Source organism: Haliotis cracherodii, unplaced genomic scaffold, assembly GCF_022045235.1.
Source record: "Haliotis cracherodii isolate W230 unplaced genomic scaffold, xgHalCrac1.p SCAF_6, whole genome shotgun sequence".
NCBI lineage: Eukaryota > Metazoa > Mollusca > Gastropoda > Lepetellida > Haliotidae > Haliotis > Haliotis cracherodii.
In genome coordinates, this window is record NW_027266319.1 from 24,289,592 (window position 1) to 24,312,281 (window position 22,690).

At 40.5% G+C, this 22,690-nt stretch overlaps 1 protein-coding gene and 1 pseudogene across 1 annotated transcript; one reads left to right on the forward strand and one right to left on the reverse strand.

The window, feature by feature from the left end:
* LOC139446322 (octapeptide-repeat protein T2-like) overlaps positions 1-759 on the forward strand; it is a 13,143-nt pseudogene extending 12,384 nt beyond the window's left edge.
* LOC139445257 (uncharacterized) lies at positions 111-19,819 on the reverse strand. Its single transcript, XM_071226398.1, has 8 exons — positions 19,233-19,819; positions 7,856-8,069; positions 6,922-7,211; positions 5,751-5,897; positions 5,119-5,423; positions 3,073-4,365; positions 2,213-2,462; positions 111-1,828 (listed from the first exon to the last, which is right to left on the reverse strand). Exons 1-8 carry the CDS (start codon positions 19,425-19,427, stop codon positions 1,340-1,342), a joined length of 3,183 nt encoding a protein of 1,060 aa, XP_071082499.1. The 5' UTR covers positions 19,428-19,819; the 3' UTR covers positions 111-1,339.
* Positions 19,820-22,690: the final 2,871 nt, after the last annotated feature.

The following is a 22,690-nucleotide window of genomic DNA, read 5'->3' on the forward strand; positions in this document are numbered from 1 at the left end:
GAGAGAGAGAGAGAGAGAGAGAGAGAGAGAGAGAGAGAGAGTACAATCGGTACTGGTTAAAAACAAGTCCAGCAATTCTGCATGATAATTTATTGTATTCCTCATGAGATCTGTCACACATATATTCTACATGTCAAAAACAGTAGCAGCTGCTGCATGCTGCATCTCCAGCTAGTCATCATTTACAGTATTTCAATAATTTAGTATCTGTTCTGTATCTCATGTGTCTGTGGACGACACACAACCATACACAGAGAATTAGGGTTGAGTTCCTGCCTCACCCCTCATCGTACCAGCAGGACGACAGGTCTGCAAGTTATGTACATCCATGTATAGTTTCTCCGTGTATCACATGACTAAGATTTGATAAACCTTATATGTACAATATTTAGTTCCGTGTGACGGATTGTCCAGGCACTGTATCACATTACTTTGCTAGATATAATACACTTAGTACAATATTTACATATCTGTATAATGTTTAGCAACACATCACACATATTGCTGAAGTTGTACATTTTGTTGATATAAAGTATATCCGTTATCCTTGTATGAAAAACTTTGATTTGTTTTTGTAAAGTAACAATGTAGTAAAAAGGAAAAAAAGTCAATGTACATATTGCCAGCATATGAAATTCCAGATATGTTATTTTTATAATGTTCCATACATCCATTACTGTTTAAGATGTACTAAAGGCCCATAGTGTCTCAGTAATGCGAACAAACACTGGTTGTGTTTGTTGCCAGTCACTTGCGTAGGCACACAAATACATACAGTGAGTGAGTTTGGTTTTACGCCGCTTTTAGCAATATTCCAGCAATATCACAGCGGGGGACACCAGAAATGGACTTCACACATTGTACCCATGTCGGGATTCGAACCCGGGTCTTCGGCGTAACGAGCGAACGCTTTAACCACTAGGCTACCCGACCGCCCCCAAATACATACATGTCGTATTGGCCATTGAGCTCGCCATTTTCCACTTCTCGTTTGTAACTATTGCACGTATGAATAGAGGACGTATCCTTCACCACAGTACAGCAAACCGTCTTTAGATTCATGCATTACATATCCACAGAATCGTAAAGGAACAATTAACTTTCATACCGTTATATATACCGTCGATAACACAGATACTTTGTCGTCAGGATAAAACATCCCTGCAGACATCATGGTCACAATGGTTCGATTCAATATATTCACCATACATCATAGTCCTGAGAGTTCAATTGTTCAAATGCATGATCCATGCCAGTACCAGTCAGTGCATGCCATAATTATTGCTCATATAGCTCAAGTCTCAAAACAGTTTCTATTCTTGGGAAGTTGAGATCTACCTCATGAACGACGGCCTAAGGCTCCAGGTTTTGACCACAAAGCACTCGGTCGCCTAGATTCCAAACGTCTCACTAAATCCAACGACTCGAAAGCCCTTTCATCTTCCAGATCCTTGATGTAGAGGCCTACTTCAGCCACTGAGAATCTTTCATCGGCAACAACACACACGCATCCGTACAAAAGCTCAAAGAGAGCCTTTGACGGATCTCGATTTGGCAACGGCAGCATGGTGATTGGATTTACATGCTCAATGAAAAATGCCAATGACATTGTTCGCTGAGTATTGTATGGCCTACATGGTTGCATGATTTCAGAAATTAACAGGCCCAAACTGTAAACATCTGCCTCCTTTGTGTATACGTCTCCTCTGAGGACCTCCGGGCTCAGACAGGTGAAATCCCCGGCCTCTATGACGTCACGATCCTCCGGGAACTTGGCTCGACGTGGTAGGCACATGTTACTCAGTTTAACTTCTCCAGAGGAATTCACCTGTTAATTAAAACACTACCGTATACTTTGTACAAGGTATTTGTAGGTTAAGTGTTGTCTCATTTATAATTGTACCACAATTTCTACCAGTTGAAAAACAACAACATTTAAACCGTTTGATATTAAAATAGATACAGTAAGCTGTAAACTCAGGGGATTAAACTCTACAACCGTTCCACCCATTGAATTAACAAAGTGCATCAACTGTAGTTTTATTCACACAGACTCGGAAACTATCCTCAGATGGAAAAAAAATGTCTAAATTATGCTTACAATTCATTCTTAGGAGTCAAATTCATGGCCTTGGAGGAATTAGTGTAGATATTTTAACCTTGGGATAATTTGAAACAAACACATTGTTCTACAGACAAACGTTTTACGTACCATGACTGTGTCAGCGCTGAGCTCCATGTGCACCAGTTGGTTCGCATGAATATTCTCAAGTCCCTCGACAAGGCCCTTCAGAAGCATGGGAACAGCTTTTTTCAGGTTGTAGGGGCACATCTGGTCTGCGATTGGCCTCGTGAGGTAGTCTCTTGCTGAAGACAGTTTGTCCAGAAAGATGAAGGCTGCCAGAGACTCAACACGAGTCATTCCAATGAAGGTGGCGATGGATGAATTGTTGTCAAGGCATCTGAAAATGTAAAATGAGCAATACAATTAAAAATAATTTTGTAAATTGTATTTTGGGCGACCAATAAGAATACATTGTATGCTTGTGTATTATACTGGAATTCAAAAGAAGCAAGGAGAAAGCATTGATGGTTTTCTGAGAAAATGATATGGACGAATATGATTGAGTGTATTAGTTTGGTTTTACTCTGCATCTCAAAATCATTAGCAGTATCCTGCGTGGGAGCTTAAATTATGGAGGATAGACCAAATTACGCTCCAATCGTAGATATGTACTGTTGTGGTGAAATCCAAAACATTGTTATTGTGCTGACAAACCAAGGATCATAATCAGTATGAATATTGTATACGATCCCTTGATCTCCGGATCCTGGAGCGTCTTAGGGATGCGACTCTGCACAGTGAATTAAGGTGTCTAGACGAATGGGCCAATGAAGAACAAGTGAAAATTTCACAACATAATGACTTCGAATAAGGGACCATTTAACACTAAGGGAAGCGGTGGATGGGATTTTGTATGGAGACTAGGTACATTTTCATTTCAAGGGCTTATTTTTTTGTATCGATTAAATCCAAGAAAATATAATTCGTAAAACAAGCCAAATAATCACCTGAGCTTTGCGATCTCTCTGAAGAGGACATCATCTGCTGGTTGATGGATATAGTACTTGGTGGTGATGGACTCGGAAGTATCATCTATAGATAGAGTGCCCATTTGAAATCGTGACCACAGCACCTGTGACACGAACATGGGTTTTTCACCTTGACCTTGTCTGTGACCTAAGTCCAATTTTACCACAGAAGAATTGCGGATTCTAGGGTCATCAAATTGCATCATAATGTCATCTGGCATAATTTCTTTTATGTACATGTAACCAAATCCCCTCACGTGTTCCTTCTGCAGTTCCAGGTCCTCCATTGTCTTCTGGAGGTCGATCCTCGTGAGCTGAGCTCTTGAACCAAGGTCGGTGATCTCTACAATGAGTGCTTCAATGTTTTTCACAAACTTTGGTACATGGAGAGCGACCCTCTCTATTTCATTTACAATCCTTCCCGTGTACCTTGATATGAGCTTCAATGTAATTGTCTCATTGTTTGCGATATTTTCTGCAATCTTTATTGCCCTGTTGGACATCCATTCCATGGGGTCTTTAAAATGTGAACTTCGTCTTGAATTTCTTTTTGATCTGTGTACCAAACGATCAATGTTATCTATTGCATCAACAGCTGTTCTGACAATGGCTTTGGACAGATCAACAAGGGGCACCGCACTCAATGGTTCTGTTTCAACAAATGTTCTTACTCTCTCAGTAAAGGAACTGCTGAGGCCTCTTGTGAGAAGTCTTCTGAACGCCTCTGTGTTCGTATCCTCAATACAAAAGTCATAAGAACTATCAGAAGCATTTGACTGTGTTGAGTCTTTAAGATCGTTGGTGATGCTCGCCATTTTCTCTCCAAGATCACTCATCCTTTCAAATAATTTTGACCTCATCCTTTCCACAAAGTCTGACACAAATTCCTGGGTTAAATCAGATTCATCCAGGATGTCAATAATCCTCTGAATGATGATTGCATCTCTCTCCCTTTGGATCTTCATATCAGAATCCTCTACTGTGGAAGGATGAAGGCCGGGAAGGTCCTCGACATCCCACTGTGAGGTGTTCAGTAGCCTCTTCATCTCATTTGTCTCAAGGTAATCTCTGAGCCTACGGGAAAATATCAGAGGGTCTCTCTTGAGCTCTTCTTTCAAGCTTGTAACAATGCTGTCGGCATCAGATTGAAGACTGCCCAGTTTTTCAGTGGCTTGACTCAAAGTCCCCCTCAGGCCTCTCTCTGTTTGGTTAGTTTGTGTGACGATTGCCCTCAAGTAGAATGTACATTCCTTCACGATATGTTTCAACCAGCTGTAATAAGAAAACAGATTCCAAATTCCTTATAGGATGTTATCCTCTCACTGATGTAGAATTACAACCAGTATGACAGATTTTGTGAGAGTTTTAGTAAACAGAGAATAGTATTTAAGAAAAGGTACAACTTTATGGATAACAACTTCTTGTTGCATCCATACTTATTGCATATAGGACGTTTTGATGTAGAGTATAACACCTTTATCAAGCTCCACTCTAGGTGTAAGAATCTACATTAAAACGCTGCTATGTGCAAAAGAACAGACGCTCTTTTACATAAGGTTGTACGTGTTCTTATTTACTCACCAATTTCTAGAATGCCAATCAGACAGTGAGAATAGCATTTGGTATCTTGAAACTTCGACCTTGGCATCATAAACACACTTGTACAGTACATGACTGTTTTCTGTGATTATCTCTTATCAAATATTGATTATCATTCTTCAGACATGCATGAGGCTGGGGGAAATATTATTCCCAATTCAACATATAACAATGACGGTTGGGACCTCAACCTTTGTGGGGCGGTCGGGTAGCCTAGTGGTTAAAGCGTTCGCTCGTCACGCCGAAGACCCGGGTTCGATTCCCGACTTGGGTACAATGTGTGAAGCCCATTTCTGGTGTCCTCCGCCGTAATATGGCTGGAATATAGCTAAAAGCGGCGTAAAAACCATACTCACTCAACCTTTGAACGTCTTTGCTGAACATGGTATTGAATTAGGGATAGAAAAAGAAATCAAAATATCTTACCAATACGAGTTTGTGATGTCAACCTGTTTGGCCAACTGAAACACCTCATCCAGACATTGTAGCAGCGTGTTCAATTCGTCACTGTCCGGTGACTTTGACGAACAGAAACAAACTTGCTTGTCTTCCAGTTTTGGCCACACGCCTCGCAGCTTGTGAAGAGCGTTTTCCTTGACTTTGGCTTTATCTTTTTCGTCGATTAGGTCCCAGCGGTTGCAAACGAACACAGCTGCTTTCGGATTAAAGTAGTGACTCTCGTCCTGGTGGTCGTTTTTGATGTTGAGGATGCTTTTAAGGAACCGTATTAACTGTAAGAAAAGGGGAAAGTTGTAAGAATGTCTGTGAAATAAAAGGCAAAGACAAAAGTAAACCAAAGCCCGATTTTCACCATTTTAAAAAAACAAACCAACTACAGTTACATCAGATCTCTGTTGACAGTCGTCACTCAGTTTTGATGTATTAAGTTACATCGCGAATATATTTCTACCAATATCCATCCCGTTAAAGGGAAAGTGAATCAGAACCAGCAGTGACATTTTCACTACTGGGCCTCACAACACCGGCCTCTGAGAAAGAAAGTGACCATCACCTGAAGGTGTAAAAACAATTTAAGGAAAGAAATTATGTTTCTTTACCCTGTCCTCCTGTACTCCACCACTGCTGTCTGTTTTGATGATATAGATGAAAGCTGCGACGTGATTGTTGGAGACGAAGTTTCTGACAACCGTATCCATGGCCTCGTTCTCCCCAAACCCAGGACTGTCAATAATCGTAACGCCGCACTGGAAAAAACCCCAACATGTTGCATGGATGCAGTTGGTGATTAATTGTTGGGTTATATTATGAGTGAGTTAGTTGAATTTAAAGCTGCTTTTAACAGTATTCCAGTCATATCATGGCGTGTCGGCTTTATGTGGGAGGAAAGCCCGAAGTGATGCAGGTCTCAGACGTGTACCAATTCGGTGAAACCCACAAGCACGGTGCTGACAAACCTAGAAACATAATCGGGGCGAGCAAGGGTTCGATCCCTCAATCATAGGTTCCTGGCGTGCCCAAGGGACGCAACTTTGCACAACGAATCGCGGCGCCTCAGACGACTGGGTCACCCGTTACCCCATGAAATGGAGATGAAATCTGAGGTTCGATGAAAGAGGAAGCAACACCCCATCAAACCTTATTTCAAAGACCTTCAACAAGCTATATCACACAAAAGAGTCGACCTGTTTGTTTGTGTCGAGCATGAAGTATACAATATAATACTAAAACCTTCAATTACAGGGGTGAAACTTCAGATAGTGGCTAAGAGAATATCTGTTACTGAGGCAGCCAACAATATTCCAGCAATATCGCGGCAGCCAACAAAAAAATCGGTCAATTCCAACTGGGAACATAACTACATGACACTATTTATTGATAAGTTCTTTTATTCTTTGTAGTCACGTTTCAGAGCCACTCCTTGTCCCTTCATCAGGTTAATGGTGGCATAACACTCAACAAGTCCATATCCCCATCTAAGTCAGCACTTAAGACAAGCATCAGGTACTGGGGTCTTTCAATATATAGTCTGAACACAAACACTGATATAGGTTGTAAAGAAAGCATATCCGAGCTGACAGATACCTACAATCATCAAAGACTCGTTAATCCATCAGCCCTGTTGAACGGACTATCACATCTATAGGTCTATAATGAACGAAAAACATTATTCAATAACGATGAATCGCTATTCTGGACTAGGATCGATGCTGTCCGGATTAACGAGGTTTCGCTGTATTTCAAAAGATATCGCCTTTCATATCCAATTACCTTGAGAATATCAGCTGGAAGAAGGACCTGGACTTCCTGGAAACATGACCCAGCTTCCCTTGCCTCCTCTTGCTGAATGGCAACGGTCCCATCCAAGAACGCTCTGGTGGCTTTGTGGTTCTCAAAGGTCCTCTGTTCTTGCCTGCCATCACTGTGGACGACTATCACCTGGTAGGTGTTGGAGTACCTCAGTTTGCAGATGCTGGATGTACAGCTCAAGATGCTCTTCGGCAAGATGTCCATCCCCAAGATGAGGTTCAGGAGAGTGCTCTTCCCTGCGTTGGTTTGTCCTGGAAAAACAATTATCCTTGACATAAGCGGGCTGGGTTTGTCCGTTGACACGAATTAGGTTTCAACAAATATCATTTTTACAATCCATGAAAATTATTTCAGGAAGTATTTAGGGAGGACGAGGTTTGGATATTTTGATGATGTGTTGTGTGTATTGGGTGAGTGAGGGCGTATTTCACTTATATCTTTATATAGGAGGACAGACCAGTGGCACGTTTGCCACTTTGGCGAGACATTCACTCCCAGGGATGGTGCCGACAAACCATGAATCACGTTACCAGGGAGACTATACAAAGACTCTATGATATTACCTACGACTTTCGGATTCATCGATATTGGGCAAGGGACGCAACTCTGCAAGTGATTTGTGGCACCTTAAACAGCGCCCCTATACAGTATGATGTCAGTTTGAACATTGTACTTATTCAAAGTAGACAAAAATAAATCGTAGACAGTAGGTAAAGAAAGTCCCTTTTGACATCCAGCAATTTGTTTGTCAGTTATGAGTGGAGACAGAAACATTTAATGAGACTGCCAATTCTTTGTAATTATCACTGGTTACCGTAGTAGAAATGAACAGTAAGGAATATGTAGGGAAGTCTGAAGCCAGATGCTTCAGTTGTACGTATTTTGACTAACTTACCAGCAATTAGAACATTGCAGACTCCACTGCGTAGTTCACGCGTGCGTTTGAGGAAGTCTTGTGACAGGTCCGTATCTGATCCTTCTTGTCTGAAGATATTGTTCAAATGGGTCAAACTATGGCACAGGCTGTTGGACACACAATTGATGATCTTTACCAGAGCTTCTCGTTTCAGCTCATTTTCGGCTTTCATTTTATCCAGTCTTTCATCACGCTGTAAGATATAAACGTTTTCTTTTACAGCTTTTGTTCTGGGGTAAATAATTAAAGGTGGGATTTTGGGATTGGTTATAAGACATATGTAAATTAGAAGTATCAAGACAATAAGCAAAAATCTAGAATATATATATATATATATATATATATATATATATATATATATATATATATATATATATATATATATATATATATATATATGCCTATTTGTATTTGAGAAACTATTGCTTTAGCAACTCATTTATCAAAATCAGTTCATTCGTTCAGATTAACACTGATCACACTTTTGACTGATCGCGATGTCACAGTTTTATTTGTTCATATATTGCTGGCTCCACGTTTTTTTTTTATTGTCTTGATATTTCTATTCTTCACCATATATAGGTATATAGGTATATAGTTTTTTGTTTATTACATATATATCCTATTTGTGTACATCAATCAGGCTTCATACTTTAACCTTTTACTGTTGAGTAAACATTATCGTACATAAACATCAATTGTCTATATGTATACTCCCCCCCCCTACTTCACAATTCTGTTCGTAACTTGCTCGCTTACGGTGTCGGTTTCTTCACCGGTACGTCGCAGTCATTGTAAAATAGAAATTGTATAAATTCTAAATGCCACTTGAAGAAGTTAAGAAATGTGAGCTGACCACATTTGTTCTAATATATGAAATGTATTTTTCCAGATTTTCCAGGTTATTGATTTGCTTATTATGACAGAATGACATAGGATGACAGAATTATTTATAAACAGTCCTCGCTTATATCTGACGGTTTATTTTCATAGTGATTCGATTTTTTACCTCAGGTCACTGCTACGTTTTATTTAAATATGTAATCCTATATTTCTAAAGGTAAACATGATCGAATCGGATACAAAGGAAGGATTTACGTTTCAAATATTAATGATATTTATTGTATGAGTTAAGATTGTCTTACTGGAAAAAAAACATAAAAAGATTTTAAAATATTTCTGCATACTTTGTTTCCGACAACTATACATAATTAATTACCTTTGGGTCTCAATTAGTCAAATGTTCTTGGGTGTAACATTTTGTGTCGGTCTTGGATTCTGATACCAACATTCCGTCTAGACTGTGGATATTTTCTTCATGCACATCAATTTTATGGCATAAACCGTACATGTTGACTTGTGTGTAAACCTCTATTGTAAATACAAGCAAGGAAACCATTTCAATAATCTGAAGACTTCATTGTACAATTCCGACTATAACATGAGCATATGCTTTTGATGATACCAGGTGGTCGTGAAAAGAAGAGCATATTCTGCTCCACCGGGGTCCCTGTCACAAACATGTGCAAAAGTAAGTTATTTTTTTGTATCAGGAAGACATGGCAGCATATGGTACAAGTTAAAAAAGGGATTTGCATTGGGCATAAATTTGGCTACTATAAAACTATTTGAAAACTTTGCCTACGAAAACTTAAACTAAGACCATACAACTTTCGAGTTCGAGTCTTATGACGTAAAAGGGAACGACGCTGTGCGTCCGACATTCTAAGTGCTCCCCCGACGAATATTTAACGGCCGTCAAAGGCATTTAACGACCATTTATCCCATAGAAACATATCATGACACCTGTAGATGTCCAGATGAATACTGTTAATTTCTTCATCCTGTCACAACTGTTGAGCACGTTTGACCAGGAAGTATTCGGCATCGGTTTTTTTCAAAACCACATTTGTTGACCAATCAAATCATCAGATTTTAAAGTACCTGAGTCAGGGCAAGTGCTTTTCTCATAATATCCTCGCTTCAAAAGCTGCCACATTATAGATATTAAAATGATAAGTATTGTTGCTCATTTAACAAACCGTAAACTAGCATCTCTTTGTGAGGGGACATAACATTCATGGAGAGTTAAACTCATTAGACCCTTACTTTATGCATGCTTAAATCGCAATAGGTACGCGGCACAGCTGAAGCAGGAAGTCGCTATGGAGTAATGACCCAGACACAGACACAGACCCACACACACACACACACACACACACACACACACACACACACACACACACACACACACACACACGCACACACACACACACACACACACACACACACACACACACACACACACACACACACGGACGCGCGCACGCACACATGCACACACACACACACTGGTGAAGATGTATCCACGTACCTGGGATACATTTCTGTACATATTTGTGGAATAAAAAAAAATACACTGTAACTATTAAAACATTTAACACACTTTTAAATATAGAAACATCCCAGTTTACATACGTTTAGAATATCAGCAAACGGGAGTATGTATATTCCGTTTCTGAATAATCGGTGTTTAACAAACAATGAAATTGAAAACACCATGAGCCCCAATGAATGTGTGCCGCTTTGAACAGTATTTCTGTAATTTCACACAGTGTCAGCATTCAGCTGATGTATTACCGCCTGCGGCGTAAAACACCATTCAGCTACTGATATGTAGAAAGGGCACAGTTGATCCATGTCATCGAGATGCGATAAAACACAAGACAACCCATTCATCAACAGAAATACGTCCTTCCTAAATAGATTTAGCAGGATTAGAATTTAAATCTTTATATATGTCCTTTTTAATAAATATATCGTGAACAGAAATCCCCATTTGAGCGAATATTACGCACCAAGGCAGTACTGAATACAAGCGTTAAGTCGCAAAATTAAAAATGCGGCCATTATGTACGAGCGTAGATATTTATAGCCTTAGAGTGACATTTGTGTTCTGTGGTGGAGGTATGTGCATATCGGATGTTATATCCCATTATGATGACGTATGTATATATGAATTATCCAACAGTTTGTAAGAAATACCGCTAGACTTTCACATTATCCATAAACACAACAAATGAAAATGCAAGTCTTCTGCAGCGAGTGTGAAGCTGCATGTATTTCAGAAGGCACACGTCGTAAGCGATGCCCCGCGTGCCGTTGATCCACCCTTATCTCAATCTGTTGAAACTGAATACGACTAGGATTTGAGGATAAATTAAAAGTTTTCTTTGTCTACAAATTGCATTATGGATGCCTGTCTTGTTGGTGACATTCTCTCTGTACCGCATCTAAGGTTTCACAATGTTGATAAATGGAACGTCTGAACCCTAGCCTGCAGAAAAGCAAGCATCAAACTAGTTCCTGTTCAAGTGTTTGATCATATCAAACTTCTCCTGTATGTTTCTCTGTACTTGTACGCAGCAGGATCTCTGTACTTGTACGCAGCAGGATCTCTGTACTTGTACGCAGCAGGATCTCTGTACTTGTACGCAGCAGAATCTCTGTATTTGTACGCAGCAGAATCTCTGTACTTGTACGCAGCAGGATCTCTGTACTTGTACGCAGCAGGATCTCTGTACTTGTACGCAGCAGAATCTCTGTACTTGTACGCAGCAGGATCTCTGTACTTGTACGCAGCAGGATCTCTGTACTTGTACGCAGCAGGATCTCTGTACTTGTACGCAGCAGGATCTCTGTACTTGTACGCAGCAGAATCTCTGTACTTGTACGCAGCAGGATCTCTGTACTTGTACGCAGCAGGATCTCTGTACTTGTACGCATCAGGATCTCTGTACTTGTACGCAGCAGAATCTCTGTACTTGTACGCAGCAGAATATCTGTACTTGTACGCAGCAGGATCTATGTACTTGAATGCAGCAGGATCTCTGAACTTGTACGCAGCAGAATATCTGTACTTGTACGCAGCAGGATCTCTGTACTTATACGCAGTAGGATCCCTGTACTTGTACACAGCAAAATCTCTGTGCTTGTACGCAGCAGAATCTCTTAACTTGTACGCAGCAGAATCTCTGTACTTGTACGCAGCAGAATAACTGTACTTGTACGCAGCAGGATCTCTGTACTTGTACGAAGCAGAATCTCTGTATAACGCAGCAGGATCTCTGTACTTGTACGTAGCAGGATCTCTATACTTGTACGCAGCAGGATCTCTGTACTTGTACGCAGCAGAATAACTGTACTCGTACGCAGCAGAATCTCTGTACTTGTACGCAGCAGAATCTCTGTACTTGTACATAGCAGAATCTCTGTACTTGTACGAAGCAGAATCTCTGTATAACGCAGCAAGATCTCTGTATGTGTACGTAGCAGGATCTCTGTACTTGTACGAAGCAGAATCTCTGTATAACGCAGCAAGATCTCTGTATGTGTACGTAGCAGAATATCTGTACTTGTACGCAGCAGAATCTCTGTACTTGTACATAGCAGGATCTCTGTACTTGTACGAAGCAGAATCTCTGAACTTGTAGGCAGCAGAATCTCTGTACTTGTACATAGCAGGATCTCTGTACTTGTACACAGCAGAACCTCTGTACTTGTACGCAGCAGGATCTCTGTATAACGCAGCAGAACCTCTGTACTTGTAGACAGCATAATATATGTATTTGTACACAGCAGAACCTCTGTACTTGTACGCAGCAGGATCTCTGTATAACGCAGCAGGACCTATGTACTTGTACATAGCAGGATCTTTGTACGTGTACGCAGCAGAATATCTGTACATGTACGCAGCAGAATCTCTGCATAACGCAGCAGGATCTCTATACTTGTACGCAGCAGAATCCCTGAACTTGTACGCAGCAGAACCTCTGTACTTGTACGCAGCAGAATCTCTGTACAACGCAGCAGGATCTCTGTACTTGTACGCAGCAGAATCTCTGAACTTGTACGCAGCAGAATCTCTGTACTTGTACATAGCTGGATCTCTGTACTTGTACACAGCAGAACCACTGTACCTGTACGCAGCAGGATCTCTGTATAACGCAGCAGAACCTCTGTACTTGTAGGCAGCATAATATCTGTATTTGTACGCAGCAGGATCTCTGTACTTGTACGCAGCAGGATCTCTGTACTTGTACACAGCAGAACCTCTGTACCTGTACGCAGCAGGATCTCTGTATAACGCAGCAGAACCTCTGTACTTGTACGCAGCAGGATCTTTGTACTTGTACGCAGCAGGATCTCTGTACTTGTACGCAGCAGGATCTCTGTACTTGTACACAGCAGAACCTCTGTACCTTGTACGCAGCAGGATCTCTGTATAACGCAGCAGAACCTCTGTGCTTGTACACAGCAGAATCTCTGTACTTGTACACAGCAGAATCTCTGTACTTGTAGGCAGCATAATATCTGTATTTGTACGCAGCAGGATCTCTGAACTTGTACCCAGCAGAATATCTGTATAACGCAGCAGTACCTCTGTACCTGTACGCAGCAGGATATCTGTTCTTGTACATAGCAGGATCTCTGTACTTGTAGGCAGCAGAATGTCTGTACTTGTACGCAAAGGGATCTCTATACTTGTAGGCAGCATAATATCTGTATTTGTACGCAGCAGGATCTCTGAACTTGTACCCAGCAGAATATCTGTATAACGCAGCAGTACCTCTGTACTTGTACGCAGCAGGATATCTGTACTTGTACGCAACAGGATCTCTGTACTTGTACGCAGCATTACCTTTGTACTTGTACGCTGCAGTATCTCTGTACTTGTACGCAGCAGAATCAGAAAGATATTTTAGTTTTGCTTTTAGATACGCTTCAATGTGGACACATGCTTGGCAAAGTCTGTTTTGACAAAAGTCTTGTTGTGCACCGAGTTAGACGACTGATTCCTCAGAAAGTGTTTATAGTCCATATCGTCATAGATCCGAGGTAAGAATAGGTCTTCAGCCACTAAAGCTTGCTTTAAGAGGCGACTATGCTTATGGTAAGAGACGACTAACGGGATCGGGTGGTCAGGCTCGCTGACTTGATGCAGGTCATCCTATCCAAATTGCGAGGATCAATGTTCATGATATCGATCACCGTATTGTCTGGGCCAGACTTGATATTTACAGACCGCCATCATATAGCTAGAATATTGCTGAGTTCGGCGTTAAACAACGAACAAACAAACTTATGAATTTAAATGTACTTTTGGCTTCCACTAGCAGATAAGGCAGACCAGTAATGATGATATTGCTAAATATTGGATAAGGCATTTCTTAAAAACTTAAGACAATGCAATCTGCTCGGTCATACCATGGAGGGAATAACATATTCTCAATCTTTATGCGCCAACAAAATGTGCTACAGGGGATAGTTATCACGTCAAACATTCTCGACTTTTAGTCGGAATCGTACAATTGACTCTGCTCTCAGCCCGAAGTGATGCGAGTCTCAAACCCACGAGCACGGGTATGGTGCTGTCAAACCTAGAAACATAATCGGGGCGAACCGGGATTCGAACCCACAATTATAGGTTTCTGGGGTGCCCAAGGGAGGTAACTTTGCACAGCGAATCACGGCGCCTTAGACAACTGGGCCACCCGTGCCCCTTGTACAGTATCTATTCATTCTGACGGGTTGACACACAATACGTATGCCTGACCTCAGGATATGTGCTACAGAACTGCAGGATTCCCTTCAAGCATGATATTCACACTTGTACACACAAGCACACCTTTATGTTGTTGCCTTCAACATATGCATGTTCATATCTACATTATGAACGGATTGTCAAAAGATGGTCACATGTCGTGCAAGAAATACAATTCATCCATTTTTCCCTCAATGCTACACTAACCGAAACTTATTAACTATTAAAGTCATATCCCTGCAACGAGGGTCTTAAATACTGAATGGTCCACACGATAAATTGTGTTCAGTTTCAAGTGCTTTTAGAAGTACAAGGGGTTTTAGAATTAGTGAATGAGTTAGAGGTAACGCCGCTTTGACCAGAATTACTGTTAGGTTTATGTTTAAAGTTCGTATTTATTTATAGACTTGTTGTATGAGTGAGTGAGTGAGTGAGTGAGTGAGTGAGTGAGTGAGTGAGTGAGTGAGTGAGGTTTTACGCCGCTTTTAGCAGTATTCCAGCAATATCACGGCGGGGGACACCAGAAATGGGCTTCACACATTGTACCCATGTCGGGAATCGAACCCGGGTCTTAACCACTAGGCTACCCGACCGCCCCACTTGTATGAGCGCACCAAGAACGATACATTGTAGCTCTAGTATTTTGTCATGTGGCTGAGTGAGAGGCGAGCGGTATGTAAACTTTTTTTGTGTAAACTATTTAGTGAACATTGTTGTTATTATGATATCCAACTTTTATAATTGTATTTTTGGTAAAATATCATGTTTTTAATGGTTATTTATCGAAAAGCAAATCTGTGTTGTTTAGAATGATTTTTGCATTAATTGACTGCTATATATATTGTTGTTTTAGTTAATTTTGCAGTGAATCCTATATCGCGACCATATCATGGTATAAATCGACGGTTGGATTGGAATTGTCGTTCGCTCTTATTTACAATTACAGTTATATCACAGCATGTCAGCTCGATCAGTGAGGAAACCCACGATCATGGGTATGGTGCTGACAAACCTAGAAAGGTAACCAGGGCGAACCGGATTCGAACCCACGATCATAGGTTTCGTGCACGCCTAAGGGACGCAACTCTGCATAGCGAATTACGGCGCCTTATTGTGTAACTAGAAATATAGAAATCTATTAACTAATGTATGTCCATCTTTTATTGTGATTAGGTAGTTATCACACTTTATATTATTTGATTATTTGAAACATATCACAATCAAAAGTCTAACAGGTTGCTCAGGATATTATTCTGATTAATTCCCCCAAACGTATCGTATATAATGAAAGCACGTAAATATCAATTTCCTTCACTCCTTTGTCTCACCGTTTGCTAAAGAATAGACTAACGCTTGGTCTATAGAAAAATTTCTTTCATATAATTGTAATTTTTATGGTCTAGACTTGCCTGGGCTTTTATGTATGCACAGGACTAGCTAAGAAACAGCAGTAATGATTAAATCTTTCCAGTTTTCTATGGGTGACATGAAATAAAAGCCACAACGATTCTTTTCAAAACAATAAGAGTCCATTGTCCTTGTCCGAAGCCTTTCAAATCTTTACTAAGGTCGGACATGCAAAGATTCAGGCAAATCCTTCGAGTATTTGAGACTGCACTCCTACTGTCCCAAATACTTTCAGTGAATATAAAGAAAGTCTTTCTTTGTACGCATTATGGATTATGGTAAAACATCTTTGAGGCAGGGATATATCTAGGGCAGGTGAGTAAATCAGTGGAAGTGAATTGGCTCATTGACAATAATTGAACGATATCAGATCATCTATATACCTGAAGCTTACGATAAACTTCTTGGCCTAATTCACGTGTTTTGAGTTTGTCAATCCAAGCAGTCGTTCCGATTCTTTGCATAAAGAAACAGATCAGCAACGAGGGAGCACTGAAGAATCAAACTATATAATTATTATACATAAACTCATTCAGAGTAGGTTTGATGACATTCTCCTGCAGGACTAAATGACACCTTATCCTGGTGGTGATATAGATCGAGTAGGGAAGTGACAGGGTTATATTTTCTCTCCCTATCCTTTTACGTTCTTAGCGCAGAAAGAAATGACGGCCAGTAGAGTCGACAAGTTTTAACTATATGTCTTTCAGCCGACCGCATGGTGATATTTATTCATTTGTCTTCAACAAAAAGAACTTAAACAGTACTTTCATAATACTTAATGAGACGGCACGTCCAAACGCTTGCAAAGTATTGCAAGTCATCGAACATTACAGTGGGGGTAATGGAGTTAATGTACATGGTCATTTGTAGGAATAAAATGTAGTGTGATCACCATAAACGAAAATATGGAGACGGCTAAAATCCACATATTTCTACCAAGGGGGTGCCCTATTTTCTGTTATGTTACTTGCAGGGTAAACAAAGGCATATCATATAGCAGATAAGGAAGCAAATGCCCTCAAGCTGTCTCTCATTTTAATGAGTATTTACTTTTCGGATATTGTTGTAAAGTATACAATATTAATTGTTATAAAGATAAATTATTTGCATTTTAGACTCCAACTGTCCACTTACGTGAAATAGTAAACTTTCATTACGTGAGTGGAGTACAGCAGTGACATGTTCTATCTCAAGTAGTAAATACAATAGTCGTCTAATCGTCTTTGCGTTGTTCTGCCAGTGCCAAATTGAGGAGATTAAGAGTTTTCATTTTTTTCTCAGGTATTGTTTGGTGTTTGATGCCCGGGATTTTCACTTCAAGTTAGCAAATACTTGATATTCAGGTAGATAGTGCCGAATACCTGACCCTATTATATTCATTCAAAAATATATTTTCCATTTTCGACTGAGAAGTGTGTGAGCAGTATTGAAGGGACAGCTGAAACGTACAGTCGAAGATTCCATTTGCGTAATCAAATATTATTTCCATTACATTACAACTACTACAACAACTGGAGTCACACACAAACAAATTAAACATTTTAAACAGTAAAACATTTAATTAATATATTAGCTACCGATGACTTGTTTCTTTCACTTATATGAAATTTTATTTACTCAGTTGGAGAATAGAAGTGAAATAAAATACATTTTGCTTTCTCAAGTAACATGGGTTCTGTGTCGTTTAATCCCGGGTCGGCGCAAGTCTCGATTTTGCAAGAGGCAGATAGTACATTTAGGAGATATCATTGCGTTTCACATTTTCCGGTTGTTATTGGGATTTTGATGCCCTGGAATTTCATTATGCAATATCCGAAGGTTTCAAACGGTAAGACTGACTATCAGATTTACGGCTGTTATTAAATATATCACCTGCAAAAAGTTTTCGTAATTTCCCATAGGAGTGGAAATAAATGTTCTATTAACTAAAATAACCTTTCTTACGCTGTGAAAGGACACTTCTGGGGTTTGAACAATATTCAATCGCGTTTTTAACCAAAGAGATTGTGGTACACACTATCTTTTCTGTACAATTATATTTTCAGGGACAAAAGTGTTCTTCTCAGCCATCGGTGGCATCAATGTCATGAGGAAGCCATATACATGTTGTTCTTTTTCATTTGTACTAGGGGGAGGTCGGGTAGCCTAGTGGTTAAAGCGTTCGCTCGTCATGCCGAAGACCCGAGTTCGATTCCAGACATGGGTACAATATGTGAAGCCCATTTCTGGTGTCCCCCGCCGTGATATTGCTGGAATATTGCTAAAAGCGGCGTAAAAACCATACTCACTCACTCACTCATTTGTACTAGAAAATATACCTGTTTATTGTATTTTAGGCCTTCGGTCCACAAACAAATGTTACAGTGAAGACAAAATATACAGCAACGTGCACAAATAAACGTTACATGCAGTGTTGTATCAGTTTTTATACACAATACTTGTCAAGATGTTCTTTCTTGAGATCGTTGCTTGCTTTAAATAAAGTAACAAGTGTAGAATATCGGTATCATTTCTAGAGGTCATAGAATGCAATTTCTTGTGGTTTACGGAAAATACTTGTTGGGTTTATATTGGAGTCTCAAATCACAAAAAATGACATGTACAGATTAAAGTGCATTTAATTTTCTATACCTTTTTGACATAACACACGTATTATCTTATTTTCATTGGAACCCATTTTTCTACATTCATCGATAATTATTTCTGGCAAACCTAATCTTAATCCGACAACTAAAACACGTATTTTTCGAGAAGTTAGTACGGGAAGGTATTTTTCAGGTTCAATGGTTTCCAAGTTTAAAATAAGCAACGATTACTTTATTCCAAACATTTTTACCACGTAGAGACAGATCTAATCTGGATTTCCGAAAAGCAGCACTGAAGACAATAAACTAAGCTTAAAACATGACATATTCATAAACATCAGCATCAGTATAGAATATCATGAGAAGAAGCAGTATCAGACACCTCTGTAACAGTTCGTACAGTACATGACTGTTTTCTGTGATTATCTTTTATCAAATATTGATTATCATTCTTCAGACATGCATGAGGCTGGGGGAATTATTATTCCCAATTCAACACATAACAATGACGGTAGGGACCTCAACCTTTGTGGGGCGGTCGGGTAGCCTAGTGGTTAAAGCGTTCGCTCGTCACGCCGAAGACCCGGATTCGATTCCCGACATGGGTACAATGTGTGAGGCCCATTTCGGATGTCCCCCGCCGTGACATTGCTGGAATATTGCTAAACGCGGCGTACAAACATACTCACTCACTCACTCACTCACTCACTCACTCGTCTTGGTCTCCATATCGAAAGAATAGAAACAAATGTCTTACCCAAAGACTGTGTGTGTCGCCTTTACTTTTTCTCTTCATCCCATTTATTATGCGCACCTTCATGTCTTCAGGAGATGTGCAACCTTCGAGAGACACATTCAGGTTTTCTGCTGTCTCGAGAAGTTCGGACATATCCTCTATATCATTCACATAGTCAGTTGTCACACTTCGCATCCTTACTAGGGTTGGCTTCATTGTCACAGGATTATTGAACTAATTCTTGAACTGACACGGACTGCTGCCTCATCCAAAAGTTTTCGTCTGTTCTGACCTGCGGTCTGCTCTGAACTGTCGTCTGTTCCAGGTTCGTCTTCTTCAGAACCCACTCGGCACCTATTTAACTGATTCTGCTCACTATGTCTGGCCAATGTCTTCTGTTGTTAAATCTGTTTATTGCCGTCCTTTACAAACGTTGTCCTCTGCTTTTAAAGTTTACGTTTGCTGTGTGCATTGTGCACTGTCGTCTGCTATTGCAAGCAGCGTGTGGTATCAAATCACGCAGAAACTATTCCCAGCTGCCTGAACACCGGCTGTGAAGTGTTTTAAAATGCACCCAAAGTATGTCATATCCACATACCACAGAGAACCTGAAATCCTGAAATCATAGACAAACGAAACGAAAATTAGGAATTACCAAGGCCCAGACCAATGAGGTATACTCAAGTGTGACATATGACGGTAAGGTGGAGGTGTCTCGGGTTAGAGGTATACATAAATGAGAGATTGGGTGCACAGCTACAAAGGCCCAACTGTAGTTTGTATTAAGCATAACCCTTCAACACATGTATGATGTTCACATGCCTATTCTTATCAAATTTTCTGCAAAAATCAGCTTTTCCAAACTAATCACTACAAAATGAATATAAAACATTAACATAACTTCAAATGACCCCTTACCACATCGATATAACCCTTCTTATCCGCGAGTTACAGTATAGCATCTGTCAAAATGACATCAAATTTAAAAGTTTAACTCATGTCAAAGCTATCCGCGAAAGACACAACATTTTGAAATGACCCTATTCAAATTTAAATCACGAATAAAACCAACGAAATCAGGTCAGGTAAACACTACCCCAGCTATTAAATACATGTGCATAAATGCATCCACCACATAGACAATGAATACATATTCTTCCAAGGCCTAGGGTAAAAACTATTGAACCTTTCACACAGCGTACACGTTGATGCTATTATATAAAACGTATTAGCGTTATGCTGGCTTACCTCCGCGATGGCCAGTCGTTCTGGTGTGAGCAAGTTGTAATGATATATACAGTTAGTGTTGGTGTGTCATTGGTAATACAATACAAGCTTTTTGTCAGACGAGTCCACTGGGAACTTTACGATCAGTGTGATTGGCTGGGAGAGGCTGAAACGCGGAAGTAAATAGTTCTCTGAAAGAACGTGTTAATGCATTCACTTTGCTGTAATTGCTTTTCCGAGAAACGTCTTCTGATTAAACATAAATTGTGACATGTGAATTAAAAAAAATATCTTCATAAAATATGTTCAGATAGATAAATGAATTAGCGAAACTTTACTTGCATCCGCGTGTATGTTAATGGTATCCATATTTTATTATATTTTTGACGATGGATTGAAGTTACAGATTTCTTACAATGGTGTGATGTGTAATGGAGTGTAACGTCATGTTGAAGATTGTTTCACTTGTTTAGCGACTGGTATGTGTGTATAGTATGTGCGTGTGAGTGTTTGTGAATGCGTGCGTGTGTGCGTGCGCGTGCGAATGTGTGTGCGTGCGTGTGCGTGAATGTGTGTGTGCGTGCGTGTGCGTGAATGTGTGTGTGTGTGTGAATGCGTGCGCACGCGCTTGTGTGTGTGTTTGCCTGTACCAGTCCAAATTTATGTCGGTTTTATAGTGCTAGCTCACTGAGATACCATGCCGTAGTTTAACAAGGATACCCCACTCAGAAACAGTAAACTGACTCCAAGCTGATCGGTCCCCGTTTCATTCCCTTAATGCCGAGCGTCAGGCAGGGTAACAACAAGTACCGTCTTTTGCTATGCGATGGCTAGGGGGACCTATCGCACTCCGGGCAGTCGCTGTATCCACGACATGCGGATGCGGCCCTGTTCTTACATTGACTGATTGAAGCTAACATAAGTATAAGATAGGGAAATAGGGATGTGACCACAGGGTGTTGATTGGGTTTGGTTTGGGTGGATAGGGTGGTTAGAGTTAGGGTTGGTGAGGGTATGGCAGGCGGGGGATGTCCCTTATCATTTTAAAACCTTTTGGAAGTAAAAGAAAAATGAAAGAAATCACCAAGAAATGATTGCTTAAAGGAGACTCCATTGCACCATTGGACAATATCATAAACATGTGTTTATGAATCACTATCGAAGGGAAGAAATAAAACTGGTCGTTACTGATAGTGTGATTCAATGTTATTATGCATCTTCAGGAATTCAAGACGCTAACAAGGATGTTGGGTGAGGGTAAATTGTTGACTTCACTTGATGAAACAACACAGGCTATTGATATCAAATACTTGTAAAAGACGATAAGTAAGGAACTGCATTTTGTAAGTACACGTCTTCGTTGGATGGTCGCTATCACGGGAGCATCCGGTAACTACTCCGGGTTCTTTCCCATAAATCAAAGTATTATATGAAAGCGTGGGTGTGGAAGGGTTTGTATTTTGCGTGGGCAGCGTTCGTTCTGCTCAATCAGTTGACTGTGTGTTGTTAAACGCCGCACTCAGCAATATTCCAGCTTAATGTCCATGGCCTGTAATAGTCGAGCCTGGACCAGACAATCCAGTGACTGATATTATGAGCGCCGTCGGATCAACAAAGTCACCGAGTCTGACCGTCCGATCTACTGAGTTGTCGAAACGACAAGCATGGGTTTCCTTAGGACCAAGTGTGACCCCAAATCCTCACCAGTCGTAGGACTAAGGTCGCTTTGTTGAACGGGATCAAGATTGAGCATGATATTACGCCGCTTGGCATTATTTGAGCCTCGTCAGGAGTGGATGAATGAATGTTGATTTACGCCGCAGACAGCAGTACTTCAGCTTTATCACAAGGACCTGTAAATAATCGAAACAGACCTGTGGTGACATCATGAGCAACGTCGAGGCATGATCACAGAATCAGTGAAACATTGTAACCATCCGATCCTCAATACTCACGATTAGCCCTCATTTCGACAAGCACGGGTACAGGGAACCTGTTCTGGCACATACTCCCTACAGAGGACAAGACATTGGACACCGGCATTGGGTATCACATACTGAACCCATGAACAGAATTTAACCCTGGTCTTAGGCATGACGACGACACGGCTTCACAGCTACCTAGACAACCATTACAGCCAGGAAACCCCAGTGCCCGTGAAGATCCGTGTTAGAATAGGTCTTCAGCAACATATGTTTGTCATAAGAGGTGACTAACGGGATCGGGTGGTCAGACTCGCTGACTTGGTTGAT